The sequence below is a fragment of the Haemaphysalis longicornis genome, unplaced genomic scaffold, assembly GCF_048455015.1.
Source record: "Haemaphysalis longicornis isolate Haplotype H1 unplaced genomic scaffold, Haemaphysalis longicornis Haplotype H1 scaffold_2, whole genome shotgun sequence".
NCBI lineage: Eukaryota > Metazoa > Arthropoda > Arachnida > Ixodida > Ixodidae > Haemaphysalis > Haemaphysalis longicornis.
Genome location: NW_027526295.1, coordinates 216446433 through 216469886, shown reverse-complemented (window position 1 = coordinate 216469886; position 23454 = coordinate 216446433). Strand labels below are relative to the sequence as shown.

Below are 23454 nucleotides of genomic sequence, written 5' to 3'. Positions count from 1 at the left end.
TCTTGCATATACGTTAAGTGACGTAGATACAAGCAGTACATTTTGAACTCCACCTTCAAGAGGTGATCAATTACTTGGTTCGCTAAGGTGCTGGCCAGCCAACATAATTAAGTAACTAAAAAGTGAGAAGGGCTGCAGAAGGCGAGAGTTTCCAGCCATCCTTGTTGGGGTTGTGCCGCTTGATCCTATCTCGGTGCTAATTGGGCTACGTCCGAGCTTGTATGTACCCCTTGTGACCCGTGGTCCGAACCTGAAACTCAAGTGCAATCTTAGTAAAGCGACGAAGATATCTTCTTGTTTTTTTACCAAACAACGTTAAACAGTAAAATTACCAAACACATCGCTGTTACCACACTGTTTTCAGTTTCTTTAGGATGGTGGGAATGTGCTAAAAATAAAAGCATTTTTCATTTCGTCCTTTATTACAAAAGCGCAGGGATTTTGTTTTCTCTGAACCTTTTCACTATTTTTAGCACATCGCCATCTTCTGCCACGAGCGCCTGAGGTGTAAGAACAGAACATGTTGCTGATTACGAGAGGGTCAACGCAAATTTCCCCATATGATTACACACCTTGAACCTTTGTTATTTTCCCCAGTTACCCGTTGCTACCATTATGTCTTCTTTTCTAAAATACACTTCGCGGACTTTAGGGGCTACGATTTGTTCTTTACTAAATGGTGGGTGCGATTTGCCGCTCCGGTGACTATGCCTACAGCAGCGTCAAGATACGAAGACTTTTCGTGCTACGCAGAGTTGAATTTGGGAGAGTGAATAGACCCCGGTGTGATTTCATTTGGCCATTCCCTTAGGATTTGCCTTTAACGTAACATGACGCGTGCCAAAAATCGAAGTGGGCGAACTTCCTAAGCCACGCTCACGGAAACTTCGCGCCCCACGCAGGCTCCGCTGTGTGAATTTGGCCAACTCAGGAGGTGCTGGAGCAGGTTTAAAAGTGGCCTCGGACCTGAAGGAGGCCCCATCGCGTTCTGGAGCCATCGGAATGCGCCAGCTGACGCCAGGCAAGGAGAAGTCGTACCAGTCCTTCTGCCCACCGAAGACCTCGTCTCCTGGCACTTCCACGCAGCTGGAGATCATGCAGGACGTCATGGGAGAGCTCCAAACCAAGGTTAGAAAAAAAAAAAATGTGGGTTAGATTACGACATTTTTTTTTTGCAGAACCTCGCATGCTGTTAGGCCTGTTTTGGTGACACGTGCTTGGCCATTTGAACGACGACATGCCTTTTGTACTTATTGACAGATTCAAACGGGGAAGGGGGGCAGTTTTGGTTCAAGCCGGGAAAGAGGGAACAAAGGTGGCCAGGAACAAAAGCCTTTAGATCGTACGCAACAACGTGCTTATATTCTGCTTTTACTCTAACGGGGTTGTCTGGCTTAGAGCCAGTGTTTGGCTCACTTAAGAAATCGTTATTTTCGTTGCATGTTACGTGATTTCAGTGCGTAGTGCTGATATCTGAAAAAAAAAAATTGTTCTGCTGTTAGGGGGATCCTAGTTACGTTAATAGCTTAACCCGCACGTATTCCTAATCATAGAACTTTCAACCAAAACTGCCTTTCATTGGTACGGCTGTGAGGTGTATATTTAGATTGTATTGTATTCTATGCTCTGGGACTATTACTGTCAGAAAAAAGAAACACCCCCTATAACCTTCTCCTCCCTAGCAAAAACCTCCCTATCTCGACTTGAAATTGTAATCTCGGTAAATATTTGCCAGTAATGCGCATATTTGACAGCTGGAACTATTATACTCTCACTGTGGGTAGTGCGTTGTTGTGTGCGTGTTTCGGCGATAAATAAAGGAGTGGATGTCAGGGCAACGTTTAAAACCTACTTCGATTAGGCGGTGTTTTATAAATGACAAAACTACAACAGGCGAAAAGCAAAGAAGCCATCTACAGAGGCCACGCGGCCGGGTGAGCAAGTATATGCAGAAATGAAAGAGAAAGCAAGTATACGCAGAAATCAAAGTGATACGCGAGGAGATTGTAGCCAGACAGTCGTGCATAAATATAGCATAAACGTAAGATAATTTCGCCTATTCAAAGGGTCAGTTTTCTAGCCTAAAGCATTAAAAAGTTTAAAAGAAGTCTATAAGTCGAAATCCTCTATATCTGAAGCGAATATCTGCAATGAACGCTTACACCAAATGAGCGCTTACACAAAACAGCCCGAACACGCCGTTTTAAACCGCGTGTAAACGTAAACAGGCGCTGTGCACCAGTACACTACACGAACCCCATGCATTCTATAAATAAAAAAGCGCGCTGCGCATTTCTGTCAGCCATGTTCCCGGACATTGCTGTCCCTGCTTTAAATATCAATTCAAACGCAAGTTAAAAAAAAAAGTTGGATCAGTACATGACTTACGTAGTGGTGGCATTTAGTCATCACGACAGCAGTGAAACAGTAATAGGCGGCTAGTGTATGTGAAGCAAACATCAGAACAATGGGGAACAGAGGAGACAGGAGTGAATCCGTGATACAACTACACAGGCGTTTCATCGTTTCTTTCCGGATGCTGCTTTCGTACGTGCTTTCTTGTAATCAGCAGAGGTTTCGTTTGTTTTCTTTATTCCACGCACGTTGGTTTTGAAGGCGGTCTCCGTAAAGCGTTCCGCTACTTCGCCTTAGCCGCAGGTCAGCCTAATAGGCGATCTCCTGTGTTCCATCCTATTATCCACCGCCTTTCACCCACAAATGGCACAATTCTACTCCGAGTCTACTCCCCTACCGGCGTCCTCGGTCACATCAAAATTACATGGGTAACATCGGCGCAGAGTACCTCTACAGAAATGAAAAAAAAACAAAAACAAAACAGTAATCGTGCTCGTAATAAAGTTAGATGATGCTCAGAAGAACTCTTCTGTGTAGCAAAGTTAGGGAATACCACTAAGCCGTTCAGTGGCTTTTAAAAATGCCCCCATCTAAGCGAAAGCTGCACGATCGCCAATGCTTGGGCTCCCGTCATGTGCTGATTCCGGCATTCGTCGCAGGAGCCCTCTGATGTTCGAGCCGGAGTCGTCAAGAGGGGAAACTCATTTCTAATAAAAAAAAGGCGAAGTTTTAAAAGAACGTTATTTTATCGGTTGAAGGAAACAGCGTTAAAGGGGGAAATTTTACCGGTGGAAAAGTATGACTGGATAGATCTAAGAAGAAAGTAGGGCATCGCAGGAAAACGTTTTGATATAGAGCGAGGCCATCGACATCCATAGGATTGAACTGTTGTTTTTGGAGGAGTGATAACAGATGAGAACACCGTTTTTTCGTGCAGTTATTTTTCTTTATGCATGAGGGAACAGATGGAGTGCACCCTCGTTGCATATTTGTAGTAAACATTGACGAATGTAGTTAGTAGGTGTGAAAAAAAATTGATCTAAATGCTTAATATTGTGAGAGCCTCCCGGTCTGTTGCGGGTTACACAAAAATTGTGTGTCGCGATCTTGGGACGCCGAACTGAATAATTCAGCCTGGAAAGCTGCTTGTCTGCTTGACAATTGCCCAGGCCGTTGGCGCAGTTGAAGCTTTGAAAGCATCGCCATAGTCGTACGGCTGACAGCCAAGTCGCAGCCACTTGATCGGACATTAAGGCTAGTTGCAGAATGCGACGCGTTCAGAAGCTTCTTTCCAGGCGTTGTGCACGCTCGTAGTCTGTCTGCCGATATCTCTGAAAATGACCGCTTTCGCCTCGACAGGTGTGAAATGAAAAAAAAAGGGTAAACCGTTTCCATGGGCTCCGCAGGTGTTGAGATTGAAATGTCCACGTAAGGAGCTCATGATAAAATTTATTGGAAAATCTTGTAAATGTTAAGTTTGCCGCTCCCAGACTTGGGTTACAGGACTTCGTCAGAGCCGATGATGACCAACAAGTATTAGTGTGAGGAGCGCAGTTGCTACTGCAGCGATTTCTGCGACTAAGCAAGGGCATATTACCTACAGCGAGGGCCTTCAGTAGCAAGAGCAATGAACCACAGTTGCACATTTTGTTTTGCTACAAAAGTCTACCGCTGCGCGGTGTTCGAGTTTCTGCTTTTTATGAGTCAATCGGTCACATTAGACACAAAAAGATAAATTTGCCAGGGGCGTGCTCATGATTTCCGACGAGCTAACGTTACGGCACTTTTACTCGTGAAACTGCTGATGTCTCTTTCAAAATTTAATTTGAATTTGTCACATCAAGGTTTGGCTTACTGGTATCCATTGGTGGAAACGCCCATTTTTAGAATTTCCGCTGACTAGCAATAAATTCTTTGGAGATCCTAGATAGTTCTAAAGAAAAAAAAAAAAAGATCTGCCATTGTTGTTGTGGTCCTAATGATCACAAACTGGTGTTGCTCGTTTTTGCACATCCTCCGACACCAATTCTGTTCCATGTATTTTTGTGTAACTATAGTTAGCGGACGATAACTCCCGATATCATGTTAGCAGGTGAGTCGTAGCATTCGTTAACCCTTCTGGGTGGTGTGTCGCCTGTTTGCGCTTTTCTTACATTGTATAACGCTTGAATTGCTCGCACAAGCAATTACCTGTGGAATTGTGCGCTGCCGTTTTCAAGATGAACCATATACAACTAGCCCGACTGTCAACTCTTTTACAGAAGCGGTAGAATTATAGATGAGTATTTTTGTTTTACTGACACGGACGAAGGCTAGGATAGTTTTATTAAGACTGTTATCTGGCTAGTTGGTTCATATTCAACGGAATTCAAAACAGCGCTAACAAACGAGACAAGAAAACACCCACGGTGCTGACGAGCCACTGAAGGTTTTTTTTGCGCGCTGAAAAATACGCCAAAGCAAGAGGGGCAGGAGAGGCGAGAAGTAAACGTGATATGCGAAAGCAGATACGCAATGCAAAGATAAAAAAAAAAAAAAACAAGTGTGAGTGAACACGCGGTGCGCACTTGATACGACATAAAAACCAAACACGCGGCAAAAATCACGGGGGGCGGGGGCCCATCACAGGCAAGCGCGGGGCTTGTGTTGTCAAGAAATCAGGTAAAAAATCTGCTTACTTCGTAAACCTACAGACGGCATGATTACACGATTGTTTCCTGCCTTGTGAATTATGTACAGCTCGTGTATTTCACGCTCGCGCAGCCCTTTGCCAAAGGACTGGCATTTTATCCCCTTGCTTCTCCACCCCCCCGTGATCTTTCCACGTGTGCGATTGTTATGTTGTATCAAGAGCTCCCAGCGTAACCGCGCCACGTGGTCATCACCACGTGCATAGTTTCTTTTTATTTCGATATTGCGTATTTACGTTTGCATAACTTGGTTCTTTCTCGCCTCTCGTCCTGCTATTCCTTTGATATATTTCGCAGCCCGTGGAATAAACGCCAAGTTGCTAGCCAGCACAGCGTGTTGTCTTTTCTTGTCCGATTTGTAAGCTCTATTTCGAATTCCGTTGGATAGGGCTGTGTTACGCAAGCAGTGAATGTTTTAGCCTTTAATGCTTCGACCGGCGCGTCCGGGGAGGGGTATTCGTTCTGTTTCATCGCGATCGTCTCTGCCATGAGCTCGCGAAACTTTATTGCATGCGTGTAAATACAGATTGCTTAAGTCGAATGGTTGTTCATTGCATTCCTAACTTCAACAAACACTTATTCATCCTCGTGCGTGCTCATCTCCCCATTTCGCCACTGTTTTCCGACAGTTGAACGAAGTCTGCTACGAGATGGACAGACTGGTTGGCCGCCAGGAGAAGATGTTCTACATGATGGCTGGGGCCATCGGGCTGATGCTGCTCAGCCTGTTGGTGCTCTTCTTGGTGAAATCCTGCCAGTCAGCTACCGAGTGGTACTGCTGAACACGCGGCTCACACAAATCCCGCTGCCTCTGCTTGCTTTTTTTTTTTTTTTTTTTGCAACCTGCAGAGGAACACGAGACCCCAAGCGAGTGGAGACAACTCCCGTTCGACGAATACCAGCTGTCATTGTTGCCAGGAGGACAAGGTTGTGTGACAAAAAACGGTCACCAGAAAAAGAAGAGGCGAAGACCGACACCCTGGCGGCTTTGCGCACCTAGTCTTGTATAACTTTTTGTACACAAACTTGAAGCGTACCCTTTTTTATTCTGTCTTGTGAAACTTTTGAGAGAGCTAAAATAAACGCAACAGGAGTTTGGTAACGTGCAATAGTGAGGAGTTTGGTTTGAGTTTGCAGCTGTTACGGCCCGATTCGCTTCCCGTATTTGTACAAACGCGCACCGGCGGCGTTGCGCAAGCGGCAACAGAGAGTTTTAGCATAGCAGGTACCGCCCGCTAATGCTACGGTGGCGGGTAGCGGGGCCCGACTGAGCAGGTGCAAATTCGTTACGGTAGGGTGGATTAGTTCCGCGGGCTGGCCTTTGCCATGCCCGCTCATTCGCTCCGCTGAGGGGCGACCTCCTTGCACTCCCTGCGTGCGCATGCGCAGTCGGGTCCCGCTAACCCGCCGCCGTAGCGTGAGCCTCCGCTAGCCGCTATGCTAAAACTCCCTAATATCTGTAACAACGTGGGCTGCGGAGACATCACGTCCGACCCTTTGCTTGTAGAGAACATTCAGCTGCGTGGCATTGTATAATTAAGGCATCTGCTTCGCTACCGGGAGCAAGAAAGCTCGACGCTGAAACCGGCTTTAAAGCTAAGCTTTGTATAAATTGGCTAGGCGGAAGTGGTCCTGTATGCGTAGAAAACTTTCTTCCCTACACGCCAGGCATGCGTGAAAAATACTACGTTGGAAAAAAGTTCTAAGGTGAGCGAGCGGGCGCGAGGCGAGCTCCTGCGTGAAGCATACATGGAACGATAACGACGGGTTCGGGTGCGACAACCTCAACGTGGCAATGGCGAACACCGGCCGCACGTTGCTTCCAAATGGAAAGGCTACGCAGCATAGTACTTCCGAGGAGCAGGCAGCCTACGATCAGCGACGCTGCGAGCAGAAACGGGCACAAAAGAATATACTACAACCACTAAACGTATACTGAAAGACTGATCGACCATTTAAAGAGTAACACGCGCGTAAACACCGGACGCGCATTACAGTTTCGCTGGTTAGCTGCTCCCATGCACTCCGCACAGGAGCAGTTTTTAAGTGCACTTTAGGAGACAGAGATCAAACTTTATTCTGCAGCTCAAGTCCGAGCCGCGGAAGCACTTTAGGGGCTCGCCTTGTCGTCGCTTACTCTAACGCTCGATGTGAAGCGACTGCCGGAATCAGGCGGCGCAGCGAGATAACGGACCCAAGTAGAGCCTGGCGTGCCGTCGTAGGGCGTCCCGCAGAGGCTTCGAAAACCAAGCGGTTTTAATAGTCACAAGCGTTCGAAACTCGTGAACCGCTGGCGCTTATCATACATCTCCTCGTTATTTAGCGCAAAGAAAATTTCAGGCACATTTGAGGCAAAATATATAATTAACCGGCTGCACCCGCGTTCATTTATTTAAGAACGCTCATAGGGTTGGTACTTACGGTGGTAAGTGGAAAAAAATTCCCCCACACCTCCCCGAAGGGAATCGTGCAGAAATGCGAATGCATTGGGTGCACCGATTTGGAGTAATGGCGTAATTAATGACGAGAGAGTGAACGTAATCATTTATTCATCAGCACCTGTTTGTGTTATCGTTGTACCTGACGGCCACAATCACTGCCTTGTTATTGCTAAAGTGCACGGTCAAAGGGTCTTTGAGAAGCATACGCGCGTCACAGTTTCGCGTAAAGACCAGATCAATGCAACTCCCGTGAATGGTAGTGGGGCACGTTTTTTCTCACCCGTTGACCAGAGACTCGCGGCACGAGGCACACACCAGGTACGACCTGAACGGCGCCAGACGAGGGTTGTCGTCACAGATCGCGATGATGGCGTCACCGTTCTCATCACCTCCTCTTCCAAACTCGTTCCAAAGAACCCGAAGCGCGTTCAAACGACTAGACTCCTCCTTGATGTTCCCGAGCGCGTAACGCGTTCGGCATTACGCGCTCTTCACTTCGCAGACTTGTCTTCTTCTTCTTCTTCAACCGATGATGATGACGTGGAAGCAACTGCAGTGACGTCACCGCCAGGGAGAGGCGTAATGCTCACGTTGCATTGTGTGAACCCCCGACTAAGAAATGCATTCGCATTTACGACGACGACGACGACGAAGGCAGAACTACGAGGCGCGCGCTCACGTGCGCTCGCGCTGGAGGAATGCAGGCGCACGCCGGCCAACGGAGCAAGACAACCCCCGGCTAATAAATGCATTCGCATTTAAAAAAGTGGCAGTGTAACGTCGGCACGTGCGGGAAGAAAAGCAAGCACAGAAAAAAAAAATGGCGGCGTATCTGCTCCTTTTGTTGCAAATGTCGTCAAAAGACGATAGTCCTTGTAGTTATTTGCCAAAGGAATGCCCCCCTTTGCTTTCCCGCTCACCTCTCATGCTGTTCCTGTACCCATGGTACCGATTGCGCGAAAACAAACAAGGACGAAGAAGGAAACGACAAGGACGAGCGCACAAGGCGACAAGGCTTGCTCAAGGCGATTTGAATTTACCGCGTTCCACTGCTACACTGGTTCCTCGATGCCAGCGCTGCAGTACGTCGGAGACGCGCGTGAATGGAGGCGGCCGAATACAAGGTTTACAGAACCGCGTGGCCGTGCTCCACGTGCGTTCCAAGCAGAACGTGGAACCTAGCTAGTGGAACCTTTCGTTGCTGTTGCCGCGAGATTTTTTATATGCCGCCAGGAGGTGGCGTGGGCAACAGCAGGCGGCGGTTTTCTGCAGTAGATGTAGAATATCATTTGCTATCGAAAAACCAAGCATCCATGAATTTTTTGTAAAGGAACATTGTAAATATCCCTTGTGTACTAATTTCCTGTCTTATATTTACGTAATGTCTTGTTCTTGTTCAACAAAGTTGACAAGTATGAACATATAAACCGGGCTTAGACGTTTACGTTTGGCTGTGAGTGTATAAGACTATTGCGCAATATCAATTTTACTTCGGCCGGGTGGCTGAATCGAGTCACAGACAGACAGACAGACAGACAAAGGTAAAGGGCTATAGAATAAAATAAAAGCCCAACCCGCACCAAGACAGACAGACAGACAGACAGACAGACCAAAATTTCTGGGTTTAAGTAGCCCAAGAAAGACTATCGGCTTTAAAAAACGGAACTCGCGCTGGCGCTGTTTCAGGCAGGGGACGTGCGAGCACTGCGAAGGCGGGAAATTTGAATTGCATTTGGTGGTAGCAGTGAGCGGATGACGGCGCTACAGCCCATTATGGCGAATCACTGCTCTACACTTCCGACAGCTTTCACGTTGAGTGGAACGGCTTTGCTTTTTTTTTGCGCTAACTGGTGAGAAAAGACTTCGTTTAAACAGGCGGGTTATATGCTTTCGTGGTGAGTGAGTGAGTGAACAACTTTTACTGAGCTTCAAATAAAGAATGGTGCCCGCAGGCACCAGATGGGGTGGTTCCCTATTCGCGGGACCCATATGTGTCCAATAATTCTTCTCCTAGAGCCACCAGCTGTTGCTGAATGGCGAGGTCAGAGCTGGACAGTAAAGTTTCCCATCGCTCGAGCGGGTTAGAATTGGGGGAAGGGGGAAGGGTGTAGAGAGGTGTCTTGAGTTTTTTGCACTCCGCAATAATGTGCGCGAGAGTGCCGTTTCCCCGGGAGAACGGATATGTGTTGTCGTGTTCTGCAGGGTACATTTTGTGCAGAAGCGCCGGGTGTGCGAGCCACCCTGCCTGTAAGCGGCGCAATATCGTCTGCTGCCGTCTGCTTAGTTGCTTGTGTGGCTTCGGAAGCCTCGTTCTATTTTCTTTGTATAGGCGGACGATCTCCTTATAGCTCGTGACGGGGTGCGGTTGCTCTTCCTCGGCCCGGATGGCTAGTTCTCGGGCATAGTGGTCGGCGGTGACGTTGCCTTCCACGAGCGAGTGAACCGGAACCGACACGAGCTCGGTGACTCGTACCGGTGTTGTGGGATGTTTCTCGAGTGTAGTTGCTGCCGCAGAGGAGACGATCCCCTTCCGATAGATTGCGTACGCTTTCTTGGAGTCGGTAACCACCATGCTGACCTCCGGCATGGCTAGGGCCAGCGCTATGGCTACCTCTTCTGCCACGGTCAGGTCCGTAGTCTTCACCGACGCGCAGGTCTTCAGCTCGTCGATGTCCGTTACGGCCACCACGGCCTTTGTTGCGTGTTTTGGGAGTGAGGCGTTCACGTACCGGACCTGGGGGTCCTCCTCCAGGTTCCGGGCCAGGGCTTTGGCCCGCGCCGTCCGCCTGCCTTCATGCCGTTCCACTGTCATGTTTCGCGGTAACGGTTTGGTTGTGATGGAGTCACGCCATCCCTGAAGGAGTGGTGCCTCTTCCGTCTGTGGTTCAACCTGCCATCCTATCTTGTGTAGGACGGCTCCTCCGTGTTCTGTCCTGCTCAGACGAACTCTCTGGTTGGACAAGTGTGCTTCGATGAGTTCGTCCGTTGTGTTGAGGGTGCCCATGTCCATCAATCTTTTCGTTGACGAGTACATTGGCAGACCTATGGCTATCTTGGTGGCCTTACGCATCGCCGTGTCCAGCGCTTCCCTGTCCGCCTTCGTTAGCCGGAGGTAAGGGGCGGAGTAGGTTACGCGGGACACGACGAACGCCTTCTTCTTCTTTCTTCTTCTTCTTCTTCTTCTTCTTCTTCTTCTTCTTCTTCTTCTTCTTTCTTCTTCTTCTTCCTCTTCTTCTTCTTCTTCTTCTTTCAGTCCGCGGTTGCGGTTCGCAACTCTACGTATCATGCTTGCGATGTGTTCAGTCGAGTGCTTGATCTTGGTGACGGCGGCCGAGGCTTTTCCGTTTCACCTGAGTAACAGGCCCAGGATCCGAATCTGTTCAGTCGGTATATAGTTGCGTGCCGTCGATGGTTACAGTTACGCTCGGGGGTGCTTGCTTCTTTGGCCTGCCCGGTTGGACGATGAGAAGTTCTGACTTCTGCGGGGCGCAGCTCAGGCCGCAAGACTTGGCGTATCCGTGGACAGTCTCCGCCGCTCTCTGCAGCATTCCTGCCATCCAGGCGTCAGAGCACGCGCGGTTGGTCCACACCGTGATGTCATCGGCGTATAATGCGTGGCTCACACCGTCTATTCGCTCGAGTAACGAGGGTAGGGGAAGGAGTGCCAGGTTGAACAGCAGAGGCGACAGGACAGACCCCTGAGGGGTGCCCCTGTCCCAGAGCTCAGTTGGAAACAGCTCCCACTTTTTCGAGCGCAATTTTTGAGAAAAGAAAAGGGGGAAAAACGCACCCCAGGGAATTATCCTAAGGACGGAAACGGATTCTCGGCGCTGGACGAACGCCGTTGATCTACGGGGAAGCTCCTATCAGTTACGTTCATGGCCTAAAACGTCGTCTTTACACCAAGAAGTATTACCGTGGTGTCGAGGACGCAAACCTGGGCCTACGTTGCTAAAATAAGATATTCGTACAATGGGTGACCTTTTACAGCAAAGTTGTGTTACTTTCGCCACGCTCTTTCGTGTCGCCGTCGTCGGAGGCCAAAATATTCTTTGCGCCAAATCCAACTATTGCGCGAAATCTGTCTTTCATTCAGATGTAGATTATCTCGAAAAGATAGTCCATGCTTTAAGCCTTTCCCATTAGTTGTGAATACGAAAGCATTATAGTTCATTTGAACGCCGCAGTAGGCTCCATCAGGTTGGTTTACTGAGGAGGAGTAGGAGTACAACTTTTATTGTTCCGAAAACGTCGCAGCAAAATGGGCGTTGGTTAAACAGTCCTTCCGCCGTAAGCGGTCATCGTCATGGGCCAATCCGCTAGATCGATTATTTGCGAATTGTGGCAGAAATTATGATGTTGCAGCCAGTACTTTTTTTATTGCGATAGTATTTGGGATACCGCTGTGTTCATCTGACGGTTGTTGTGATCGTCACTGGCCAATTCCCTTGATGAGTGGTATGATGCGTATAGTCAGCCTTGACTTTAGGTGACCCTAACGTTACGCCTAAGAACGTACCAAACCATGACAAACTCACTGTACGTCGAGCTGCGCAAGGTCACAACGCAGACACCAGGTCCACCTTGAGTTGGCTAGGGCCATGAATCCGTAGTGGTGTCCCGTTTGCGGGTGCGAGTCGCATGCGGAAGGCCCAGGTTCAATTTTTACATATTCCCAAATAATTTTTTTTAATTTTTAACTGAGCTACTTCAATTTTATTCTCTTTGCGCAGTCGGCCATTTTAGGGGCTGTTTAATTGCTTCAGACGCCATATGCCTGCTTTTCTGCTCAATGTGCTTTTTAATGCTTTCGCCTTAGTTTAGACGCCATCCCGACCTGCGAAAATGGATGTCCAGCGCAGCTGTTTTAAAGCCACTAAAGCCGCTGCTGGGTGTACACAATGCTTCATTGCTTTAGAATAAAGGTAGTGCACCTGGTAGTGACAATCGATTTGTGGCCGAGACCAAATCCGCATGCGACTTGTAACGTGGGGTTGGTTGATCGGGGCTGCTATAGCATGCTCCACTAAAGTTGTTTAGGACAGAAACCAAGAACAATCTTTCAATTTTTCAATTTTGCTTAGTTTATTTCACGCATTTATACAGAGAAAGCACTGGTGTCACACACATCTGGGCCCTCAGCAAAGCTTTTAGTAGCGGGCCGACGCAATTCATAAATACACAGACTCAGGTTGTAAGACAAACTACCCTACAATCTCGAGTAAGGGCCTCACCCGTGTATGGGCCGCAATAATTGTGAAAAAAAAGTTGTCCATGTATTATCCGCACCTTCCTTTTTAAAGCGCCTGCCTACACAACCGTGTTGAGCCGCCACCCGCGATCTCCATAGGTAGCGTGAACTTCTTAGATAAGGCTTCGTGCCGGCACTGCCATGCCATGAGTTCTCTATCCCTCGTTTGCGGCAGCGAGCAGCGTACGTGGTGTTGACTGCTTCTTTGTTGTTTGTGCACCGCTGTTGCAACTGTAGTTCTCGCGCGGCGCGGCTGTTTGTTTCTGGCGTGCGCGTCGCGTATTTGTCTGTGAGGCCTACATCACCGGACTGTGTGTGTGTGTTGACTGCTGCTCGTCCACTTGCTCGGCCGAGTTGTGGAAATGGAACAGCGATACGGTAGCCTTTAAGCTGAAATGCATGGAATATGCCCTGGAACATGGCAAGCACGAAGCAGGCGGTCACGTGAATGCTGGTGACAAGTACCCGTGGCGCTGGTGCAACCAGAAAGAACTCTTGGCAAGCGCGAGCAACACACGACGCGCTTTACGTGGCAAGCCTTGCAAATAGAAAATTAGCCTCTGAGGTATACGTCACGCGGAGTGGGATAGTGGCTATGCACTTTCAACCGGCATTTTGAGATTAAATGCGATTAAGTTGGCAGATGCGAAGGGTGTAGCTCCCGAGGGTGCTCCCGAGGGAACGGAACAGTAGTTCGAACGCAACGTGCACATCGAACGCACTGTTCGACGTTATGTATAGATCTTCGTATTTCGAGTATCGCTTAGACCTGACTTTTTCCCATCGAACCAGCCGAAAGTTTTGTTAGAAGAAGAACTTGTGTCGTTGCGGGAATCACGCTGAGGTAAGCTACAACGTATGTGCGAAATGCTTTTTGCCGCATGGCACTGACGACATCCTTTAGAGTTGTCCAGTCAGCTGAAACTGCTTCACCGTTATCGAGAAATTTGTCGGACATCGATCGAAAGTAAGCAAGCAACAATCGACAGCTGTAAAAGTTTGTTCAACTTTTAAACGACAAAGAAGCAACAAAGAAACAACAGCAAGAACAGCTAGAAACAAAAAGAAATGGAGAAAGTAAAAGCGCGCGAACATTTTCTCTGTATGAAGAAAAGTACAAGTGAACAAATGTCTGCTTTGTAATATTGGAAGAGATGTCATCACCATCATCATCATCATCATCATGGTCGTCGTCGTCGTGGTCGTTATCATCATCATCATCATCATCATGCTCAGGCACACGGCAGGGCGAAGGGCTCTCCCATTGACTTCCAACCGCTCCTGTCCTGTGCCGCTCGAGCCCACTGTTAGCCACCCCATTTCTCAGTTTCATCCCTCCATCGTGTTATTGGCCTTCCTCTTCTTCCTCTAGATCCATCTCTCATCTCTCGGTAACCACTCTGTTACCCTAATTGTCCACCGGTTGTCGGTTCGTCCCACTACATGGCCAGCTCAAGTCCATTTCTTGTTCTTTACTTAAACTATGATATCATCTACTCGAGTTTGTTCCCTGGTGCAGGAAGGTCATTTCCTGTCCGTAAGTGTTACTCCTATTATTATTATTATTATTATTATTATTATTATTATTATTATTATTATTATTATTATTATTATTATTATTGCCGCATGATGGCGCCCGCATGATGGCGCCCAGTAAGGACAAGTGCCTCCTCTGCTGCCTCGCTTTCTTCGGCAGGCAGGAGTTTTTTCGATGTTCTGAGTGTAAACGCCGTGCGCACGGAAAGTGCATTGTTCTTCCGGACGAGGAACTGCAGCGTTTGATCTCCGGTGAGCAGCCGTTCGTCTGCAATCTGTGTGTGGCTGCGGCGTCACCCGCTAGGCCTAGCGACCCCGGTGACCAAGCCAGCGAAGACGGTGAGCCAGCGAACATCCCGGCCAAACGAGTGGCGTCCCCTGTCGGAGCAAGCTTCAACCCTTCGGCGGACCTATGCGCAGAGGTAGCTGCGTTGAAGAATCTCCTGTCCGAAGCCTGCGCCAGCCTCTCTTTTCTCGGGGATGTTGTCACCGAGCTGCGCGAGGAAAACCGGCTTCTTCGACGGGATAATGTGGCTGGGCTTGCCCAGCAGGCTGCAATCGTCGCTTCCCTGCGCGAGGAGGTTCGCTGCCTGCGAGGGGAGCTCGCGCGTCCTCCGCCTTCTCCGCCTGCTTCCCCGAAGCCTGCTAATCCTTTCATGCCGCCGGTGACGTCACCGCAGTCTGGTATCCCTACGAGGTCGTCGTTCGCCGAAGCCGCCGCCGGTGCAGCTGGTGAATGTGCCCCCTTCCTGTCATCTACCACCGCTTCGCCGTTCGTTGACCGCCCCAGCAGTCAACCTGCTACGGCCTTGAACACTTTGGTTTCCCCTTCGGTCCACCCTCTGCCCCCGCCTCCTAGGTCCGACACTGCGAATAATGGCCCGCCGACGAACTTGCAGAAGAAAAGGAGCCCTCCCCGCGTGGGTGCGTCGGAAGCTTCTCAGTTGGTTGTGGTACACCGACCACCCAGCTCCAGGGCCATCTTTGTTTCAAAACTGTCGGCTAACACCACATCTGCTCAACTGTTGGCTCACTTGTCAACTGTGCAAGTTACGCCATTGTCGTGCAAACGCCTTAGGACCAAGTACGACTCCTATTCTTCTTTTTGCGTAACTGTTAACGAGGAGTGTTTTAGGCGCCTGAGCGACCCGTCTATGTGGCCAAAAGGCTGCCTTTTCAAGCCGTTTCAAGGCAAGGTCCACCCTGGTATGCTGCACAGCTCTGAAATAACTGAAAATGATCAGTAAGTACGAGAGTTTCGACATATACTATCAAAACACTAGAGGTCTACGAACTAAGTCCTCTGAATTTATTAGAAATATTGTATGCTCTAAATTTTCTGCTGTTGTCATTACTGAAACCTGGCTTTCCGATGATATCTCGTCTTCCGACTATTTCCCTTCTAACTACCAAATCTTTAGAAGCGACAGAAAATTAACTGGACCTAAACAAAAAGGTGGCGGGGTTCTCGTTGCCGTTGATCATTCAGTGCAGTGCATGCGGCGTGCTGACCTCGAGACCCTAGACGAATCAGTCTGGCTTGAGGTAGGCCTCACGAAGGGCGAGAAGCTACTCATCGGTGCATTCTATATATCCCCGGATGTATTACCTTCTGAATTTAATCGAACACTCACATCCATAGAAAATGTCTCAAATGCACACTCCAACCATAAGCTCATCATACTTGGAGACTTCAACACCCCAGGTATTCGCTGGAACAGTCTTTCCTTTGAGCACAAAAAACATTATGCAGCGCAGAAATGCAGCATGCTATTAGATTTTCAGTCGTTCACCTCCATGCAGCAGTTTTGCCGCATAGAAAACTCTTGTGGTAATGTTCTAGATGTGTGCTTCTCAAACTTAAAAAACGTACAAGTCTGTGCATCCCAAATATCCCTTGTGCACCCCGACAAGTTTCACCCCCCTCTTATTGTCTCTGTCTCGGTCGCGACCCAGCATCGCTCTGGCGGTGTTGACAATTGTTCAGTCCCGCGATATGCTTTCAAGCGTGGAGATTATGCTGGGCTGTATCACTTTTATTCATCTGCTGAAGGGTCTAGTGTTTTGGATGTCAATGATGTTGACGAACAGGTTCGACGTTTTACCGAAATAGTCAGAAGTGGCATGGAAAAGTATATCCCTTGTTATAAGCCTGTTCCTTCCAAATTTCCCCACTGGTTTTCTAAAGAACTTCGAAGTTCGCTTAAACTTAAGGATAGCGCCCACAAAAAGGCCAAGCGTTCTGGGCTTGACAAGTGGAAAGCGGAGTTTAGTCGGTATCGCTCACTTTGTAAAATCCTCTACCGGCGTGACCACCAGCTCTATATAGAATCGTTAGAGGCTGCTGCGTCTCAGAAACCGGCTGAATTCTGGAGGTATGTACGCGGCCGTTCTAAGGCGTCTAAAGAACATGTTAGCCTGCTTAATTCCGATGGTGAAGAGGTCGAGGATGTTGCCACCAGTTTTGCTCAGTACTTTCATTCTGTCTTTCAACTGCCAGATGGCAACGACGAACGCCTATCGTTTAATAACTCTAATTTTAACACACTTAGGTTCGATGAAAAAATTGTCAATGACAGCCTTCAACGGATGAAACCATCATTTTCCTGTGGTGCAGATGGAATTCCAACAGCCCTCATGAAGGCTTACGGGAACATTTTTGTGCCTGTCTTAACTTCCATTTATAATAACTGCTTACTTTTAGGTAAATTTCCTCGTGCATGGAAGATCGCTCGAATTTTTCCAATATTTAAGTCTGGTGATAAGTCAGCCGTTTCTAACTATCGCCCGATCTCACTCCTTTGTGTCGCCTCAAAACTCTTTGAGTCAGCTCTGCACAAAGTTCTTGCTGCCTGCGTCAAGAACGTTGTGCTACCAAATCAGCACGGCTTTTTCTCGGGTCGATCGACGGTCACAAATCTTGCAAGCTTTATGACACACGCTTCGGCTGCAGTTTGTGAAAACGGCCAGTTGGACGTTATTTATTTTGACCTCAGTAAGGCGTTTGATGTGGTGAACCATCAGTTATTAATTAACAAGCTTGCTAAGTCCGGTGTAGACGCAAGCCTTGTTGCCTTGTTGTCCAACTATCTCCTTGACCGGGCCTTTTATGTAGATGTTAACTACAAAAAGTCTAGTGTTTACCCTGCAACAAGTGGTGTACCCCAGGGTTCCGTGCTGGGTCCATTATTGTTTTCTGTCTTTATCAATGATGTTTCAACAGTGTTAACAAACTCTTCTTTTCTTCTCTATGCTGATGATGTCAAACTATTTAGGCACATTAGCGGTGTTCAGGACTGCTGTGCCTTGCAGAGGGATGTGTCGGAATTATCGGTCTGGTGCAGGAAAAACGTCCTAATTTTAAACCCCACTAAAACAAAGGTTGTCACCTACAGCCGGAAAACCCACCGTCTGCTGTTTTCCTACAGTATTGAGGGAGCTCCTCTGCAAAGGGTTGAGGAGATTAGGGATCTAGGGGTGCTTTTCGACAGTACCCTCTCTTTTTCTCCTCATATTAGGCTGATCACCCGGCGAGCACTCCGAAGCCTTGGAAATGTGTGTCGGATTACAAAGGAATTCTCTTCTCCAGATCCATTTCTAATGCTATACAATGCAATATGTATACCACAGTTAGAATATGCTTCTGTTGCCTGGAACGGCATCTCCAAATCTAGTAGTGAATTAATAGAACGTGTGCAGAAGAAGTTTTTATCCATATTTAAGCACCGTCATCACAATCACAGTTTTCATCCTGATTCTGACTTATCCATAGTCCCTTCCATCCCTTCCTTGAACTGCAGACGTATGCGTGCAGACCTTACATTTCTTCACAAAATTGTTCATGGTGACCTTTCTTGCGCAGACCTGCTTAACTGTTTAGAGTTTAGTGTACCACAAAGGCCCACCAGGTCGCATCGCCCGTTCTTGACCGCTGCGCGCAACTCCAATCATTCTCCTGTGCGCAGAATACAGAATTGTTACAACCGCTTCTTTGAACGCCTTGACATCTTTCAAAAATCCTTTACAGTTTACCGTACAACGCTGTTGAATACAGTATGTTAAACACCTATGATATGTCTGTCGTTCTTTTTTTTCTGGAATTTGATTTCTCTGCGGTTGTGTCTATCCAACTGATAGTTGCCTATGTTTGAAACTGTTTACTGTCATTTGTTCGTTTCTTAATTTGTCTCTACACTCTTGCCGTTGTTTTTGTTGTATTACTGTCAAACTTTGTTGCTCTGCCTGTCGTGTGGCCTTTACGACGAGCAGAGCAACATAGGCATCTTCTTTTTTTATTTTTTTACCTGTACCCAGGCTCCGCCTGTGCTTTATTTCTGTCATTTTCACTACTTCAATTTGTGTGTGTCTTGTCGCTTGTTTGTTTCTTGCTATATGTTTCTTGTATTTTGTTTTTCATGTAACTACCCGTGCGCCAGCACTCAGGCCTATGGCTGTTCCTGGGCACGTAAATAAACATGATTGATTGATTGATTGATTGATTGATTATTATTATTATTATTATTATTATTATTATTATTATTATTATTATTATTCAGGAGGGTGCTTGTTTGTTTTTCACTTTTCCTGATTTTGTGTTGCTTGAATTTCTGTCGGTTTAAGTGTCAGTGCTTGTAACGCTGAACTTCGTTTTTCTATTTCGAAACTTCCTAACATTTTGTTACAAAACCTTTGTTTTATGTGTATAATCTATCTCCGTCATGTGCATTGAGTATTTGCTTGTGTATTTTCAATTTTTCACGTGCCTTCAACGTTTTGCTGGCCGAGTGTCATGGCTTCTAACACTAGGCTTCCTTTTTTTTTTGCTGTTTTGCTTTCTGGGATCTCTGTAACCATTTTTATCTTATTGTTTCTTTCATATATATGGTTTTCTGTTTTGTGTTGTCTTGATTTTAGTTTGTTTTTATGAATGCTTGTATATGGTGTACCAGTACCAAGACCCTAGGGTTGTTCCTGGGCACCAAAAATAAAGGTTGATTGATTGATTGATAAAGGTTGATTGATTGATTGATTATTATTATTATTATAGCAGAATGAGCTTCGTCAACTCAGATCTCTTTGTAAATGTCTGGTTAGGCGCGATAGGTCGAATTACATTGCTGCGGTTGAGGCTGATGCAAAACGCAATGCAAAAGCTTTCTGGGGCCACGTCCGTTCTCAAACATGTAAAAATTCACCTGGGAACATTAACCTCATCGATGAACGAGGAGAGAGCATATCGGACGTTGCCAATGCCTTTGCGCGACAATTCCGTTCCACTTATGGCAACAACAGTGCAGCTTGCTCCCCTCCACAATCTCTAGGTTACTGTAAAAACTCAGAAGTGCTGGTTTCGGAAAGTCTCGTTTTGAAAGCTCTGAAACAACTGAAATCGTCATTTTCATGCGGCCCTGACGCAATTCCTTCTGCCGTACTGAAAGCGTTTGGTGATATCCTAGTTCCAGTATTGACGTGTATATTTCAAACTTCTCTCAAGTCTGGCAAGTTCCCCGCTCGATGGAAGAATGCAAGGGTTGTTCCTGTATTTAAGACAGGTTTAAAATTGGACCCCACGAACTACCGACCGATATCTATTCTCTGTGCTGCTTCTAAATTGTTTGAGTCAATACTGCATAAACTACTCGCATTCAGTATAAATACCACAATAATACCTGAACAGCATGGTTTTTTCGCGGGCCGATCGACCACTACCAATCTCGTCAACTTCATGCTGCATGCTTCGGAAGCTGTGCAAGGGAGAGGTCAACTTGATGTAGTCTACTTTGATTTAAGCAAGGCTTTTGATGTCGTCTGCCACGAGCTCTTAGCCAAAAAACTATCTGAACTTGATATACAACCATCCCTGATATCTCTTATATGCAATTATCTATGTGATAGGTCATGTTTCGTGCATGTAAATGGACAGTCTTCTCTTTCCTATGAGGTCACCAGTGGTGTCCCTCAGGGCTCAGTTCTCGGGCCACTTCTCTTCTCAATCTTTAGAAATGATGTCGCGACAATATTTAATGATTGTAATTTTCTTTTATATGCCGATGATGTAAAAATATTTAAATCTGTTTCCAACTCTGCCTGCTGTTCCGCTCTCCAGAGAGCAATCTCGTCCTTCTCGCATTGGTGCTCATGCAACAAACTCCTCATTAATACATCTAAAACTGAGGTAATGACATACACAAGAAAGACTGACAACATCTTGTTTCCCTATAATATCAATGGTGAATTACTCCCACGTGTGGTAGAGGTTAATGACCTAGGCGTAACTTTCGACAGTAAACTGAGCTTCTCTCCACATATTCAGGTAATTACTCGTAGAGCTCTTCGATCGCTTGGCATTGTCTGTCGCGTGTCCAAGGAGTTCAAGGAGCCGATTTCTCTTCTCAAGCTCTACACAACTATATGTCGTCCTCAGCTTGAATATGCATCTGTTGTCTGGAACAGCACGAGCAAAACAAACCGTAAGCTTGTAGAAAGGGTCCAAACTAAGTTCATATCTATCTTCAACCATCGGTTTGGCGATAGTAGTAATTATAACCCTGGATCGCCCTCTCCATTGACGCTATCATGCTTAACTTCCAGGCGGAACAAGGTTGATATTCTCTTCCTCTTTAAAATTATGCACGGCATAGTGTCTTGTGGTGAGCTGCTACAGCATGTTCGTCTTTATATGCCGCAAAAGTGGACCAGGAAACATGATACCTTTGGCAACCCCAATTGTCTGCGTATCTTGTGCCCTGTGTTCCGACTGCAATGCACGTACAATCGGTACTCGGATTACCTTGATATATTTAATGATTGCCCTACTCTGTTTCGCAAACATGTCTGTGAGTTTGTATTGGCGTAACTGCCAACTTTTCTTATTCTGCATTTGTCTTTTATCCTTGAGTTCATGCACTTAAATGACTTTCATTCCGTAACTTCAACATAAGCTATCCTTTCGTTTTTTTTTGTATTTTGTATTTTATTTTGTATTTGAAAGATGTGTACATTATGTTTCGTGTGTTTCTGTTTCCGTGCGTCAGCACAAAGGCCCCCCCGGCTGTTCCTGGGCACGCAAATAAATGATTGGTTGATTGATTGATTATTATTATTATTATTATTATTATTATTATTATTATTATTATTATTATTATTATTATTATTATGCTTGAGGAGCTACGATCAGAAAGCATGTCCGAGAATCTAAAAATAAATATAAATAAATCTCATGTAATGAGGAATAAGCATGCCGAAAACGCCCTCTTCAGCTTAGGAAACAGAGGGCTAGAAGAAGTACAAGAATATAACAACCTCGGACTGATAGTTAATGCTGGAAGAGATAAGCAGCTTAAAAACTTGCGACACGACAAGCAAGAAACGCTTGGGGTAGGCTGGATATTCTATGCTGTCGTTTTTTTTTTTTTCGGCATAGACAAAGCTCATACAAGTGTAAATGCAGACAAAAGCTGTCCCTTATTCGAAGGGATCTTCCTCTCAAAAGTCAATATTGTTCTTGTAGTCATGTTTATGCCTGGGCGGCTGAAACCGAAAGGTAAATGAGCTGCCGATTACCGTATTCGCGCGATTCTAACGAGCACTTTTTTTTTTGCTAAAAGTGACCTTAAAATTTGTGTGCGCGTTACAGTCGGGCCCAAAGCCAAAATCGGCTTCAAAGAGGCCAGCAGAATTTCCATGCACACGAACGCCTCCAAAAATATAATTCAGTCAAACCAAAGCAAACATTTTTTCTCGAAACTTTTAAGTAAACTTTTCGCTTTACAATCGGGGGTGCGTTAGAATCGTGGAAACACGGTATTCTGGAGGACCTTTGCAGCAAACGTCAATGTTATTCTTGCCCCAATTTTCTGTCTCAGTGGCTGAAATGGAGAAGTAAATGAGGGGCGCCGAGACAAATTCGAAAGGTCACTGTTCTGTGGAATTTTGGGAACGTTGAACACCGGTGCACCATTTGCGAAAGAGCGACGGCGCTGAATACGCACAATAAATGGCGAGCAATTGTTCCGCGCAGCTTGTTTTATGTCCCCTCTGGTGACTGCTTCTACCGTGTCGCCGTGATGTTTAGAAAGTCTGACTACCCACCAATTCGTCCAGCTGTTGGTCGTTGTTTACTTTATTTCTTGTTTAAGGGGCCATGAAGACAAAATACAACTTTGTTTCAATTTAGAAGAACTAGCCTTTGGTAACCAACTCGCCTCCATTCCAGCCAAGAAAGACGCTTTCTTAGCGAAAAAAAAAAAAAACTCGAGACATTGAAAAACTTAAATTTCTTGCTACAGTGACGTAATATGGGCAGGAGTGGCGCAATATGGGCCAACACACACACAAAAAAAAACAGCTCATAGTGTGCTAACTGCATGTTAGCAACCAAATAACCCGATCAAACTAGAACCACTAAATAGGCTACGCTTAAAGGGGCACGGACACAAAAATTTTGCATCTTGTTTTTTTTTTTTGTTGCGATAAGTAGCTAGTGACCTACTTATAACCTGTAGAAACCTCATTTGCTTCAGCGTGCGACGGTTGTTTAATTAGAGGCATTCTAAATGCGGCCAGTCGCAGTTTCTGTTTCAGCGAGTGCCGCGAAACGATGGATTTTGTGGATTTTGTGTGAAGAAAGCTGACCACGTGACTAACGGAGGGATATCACAGAGCAGAGCCGCCGTAGCACTGCCGAATCCGCACCGACGGCAGTTTCTGCGTATGCCCCCACGTACTGATCTCGTGAGGCGCTTAATTAAAAAGCGACCGTGGATGTGACGCAGGCGCTGCGAGTGCAAATGCTCCCGCGGCTAAAGAACGACGCGCGACGCTCGAGACGGTGGGTGGCAAGACGCGCGCTGGGAGCAGCCGGCCGGTCTGCCTACAGGTCCGCCTACAGATGTGTTGGGCTTAGCACTGCGGCGGATATTCGAGTGCCGCTCTCGTAAGCGGTACAGCTGACATTTTTAATGCAACCCGCCATCGCATCATTAACTCCTTTCTCATGTAAGCCACCATGGTCGGGACTTGGGGACAATTTCGTGCAGCGGTAACAAGCTATCACTCGAGCTACCTGCGCCGGCCTGGGCCACTTCGCGGCCGTGGCCGCCGCCTGCACATCGACCGTGCGGCTAGCTCAGTGGGCTTTTCGTGCCTCCGGCGCGTTTTCGCATCCAATGGTAATAAACAG

General features: G+C 46.8%; 1 protein-coding gene across 1 annotated transcript in view; it reads left to right on the top strand.

Moving 5' to 3' along the window:
• LOC144169891 (motile sperm domain-containing protein 2-like) overlaps positions 1-6154 on the top strand; it is a gene marked incomplete in the record, with an annotated part of 92020 nt that extends 85866 nt beyond the window's left edge. The window contains 2 exon segments of the mRNA XM_077699313.1: positions 903-1128; positions 5675-6154. Coding sequence (XP_077555439.1) covers positions 903-1128; positions 5675-5827 — 379 coding nt within the window.
• Positions 6155-23454: the final 17300 nt, after the last annotated feature.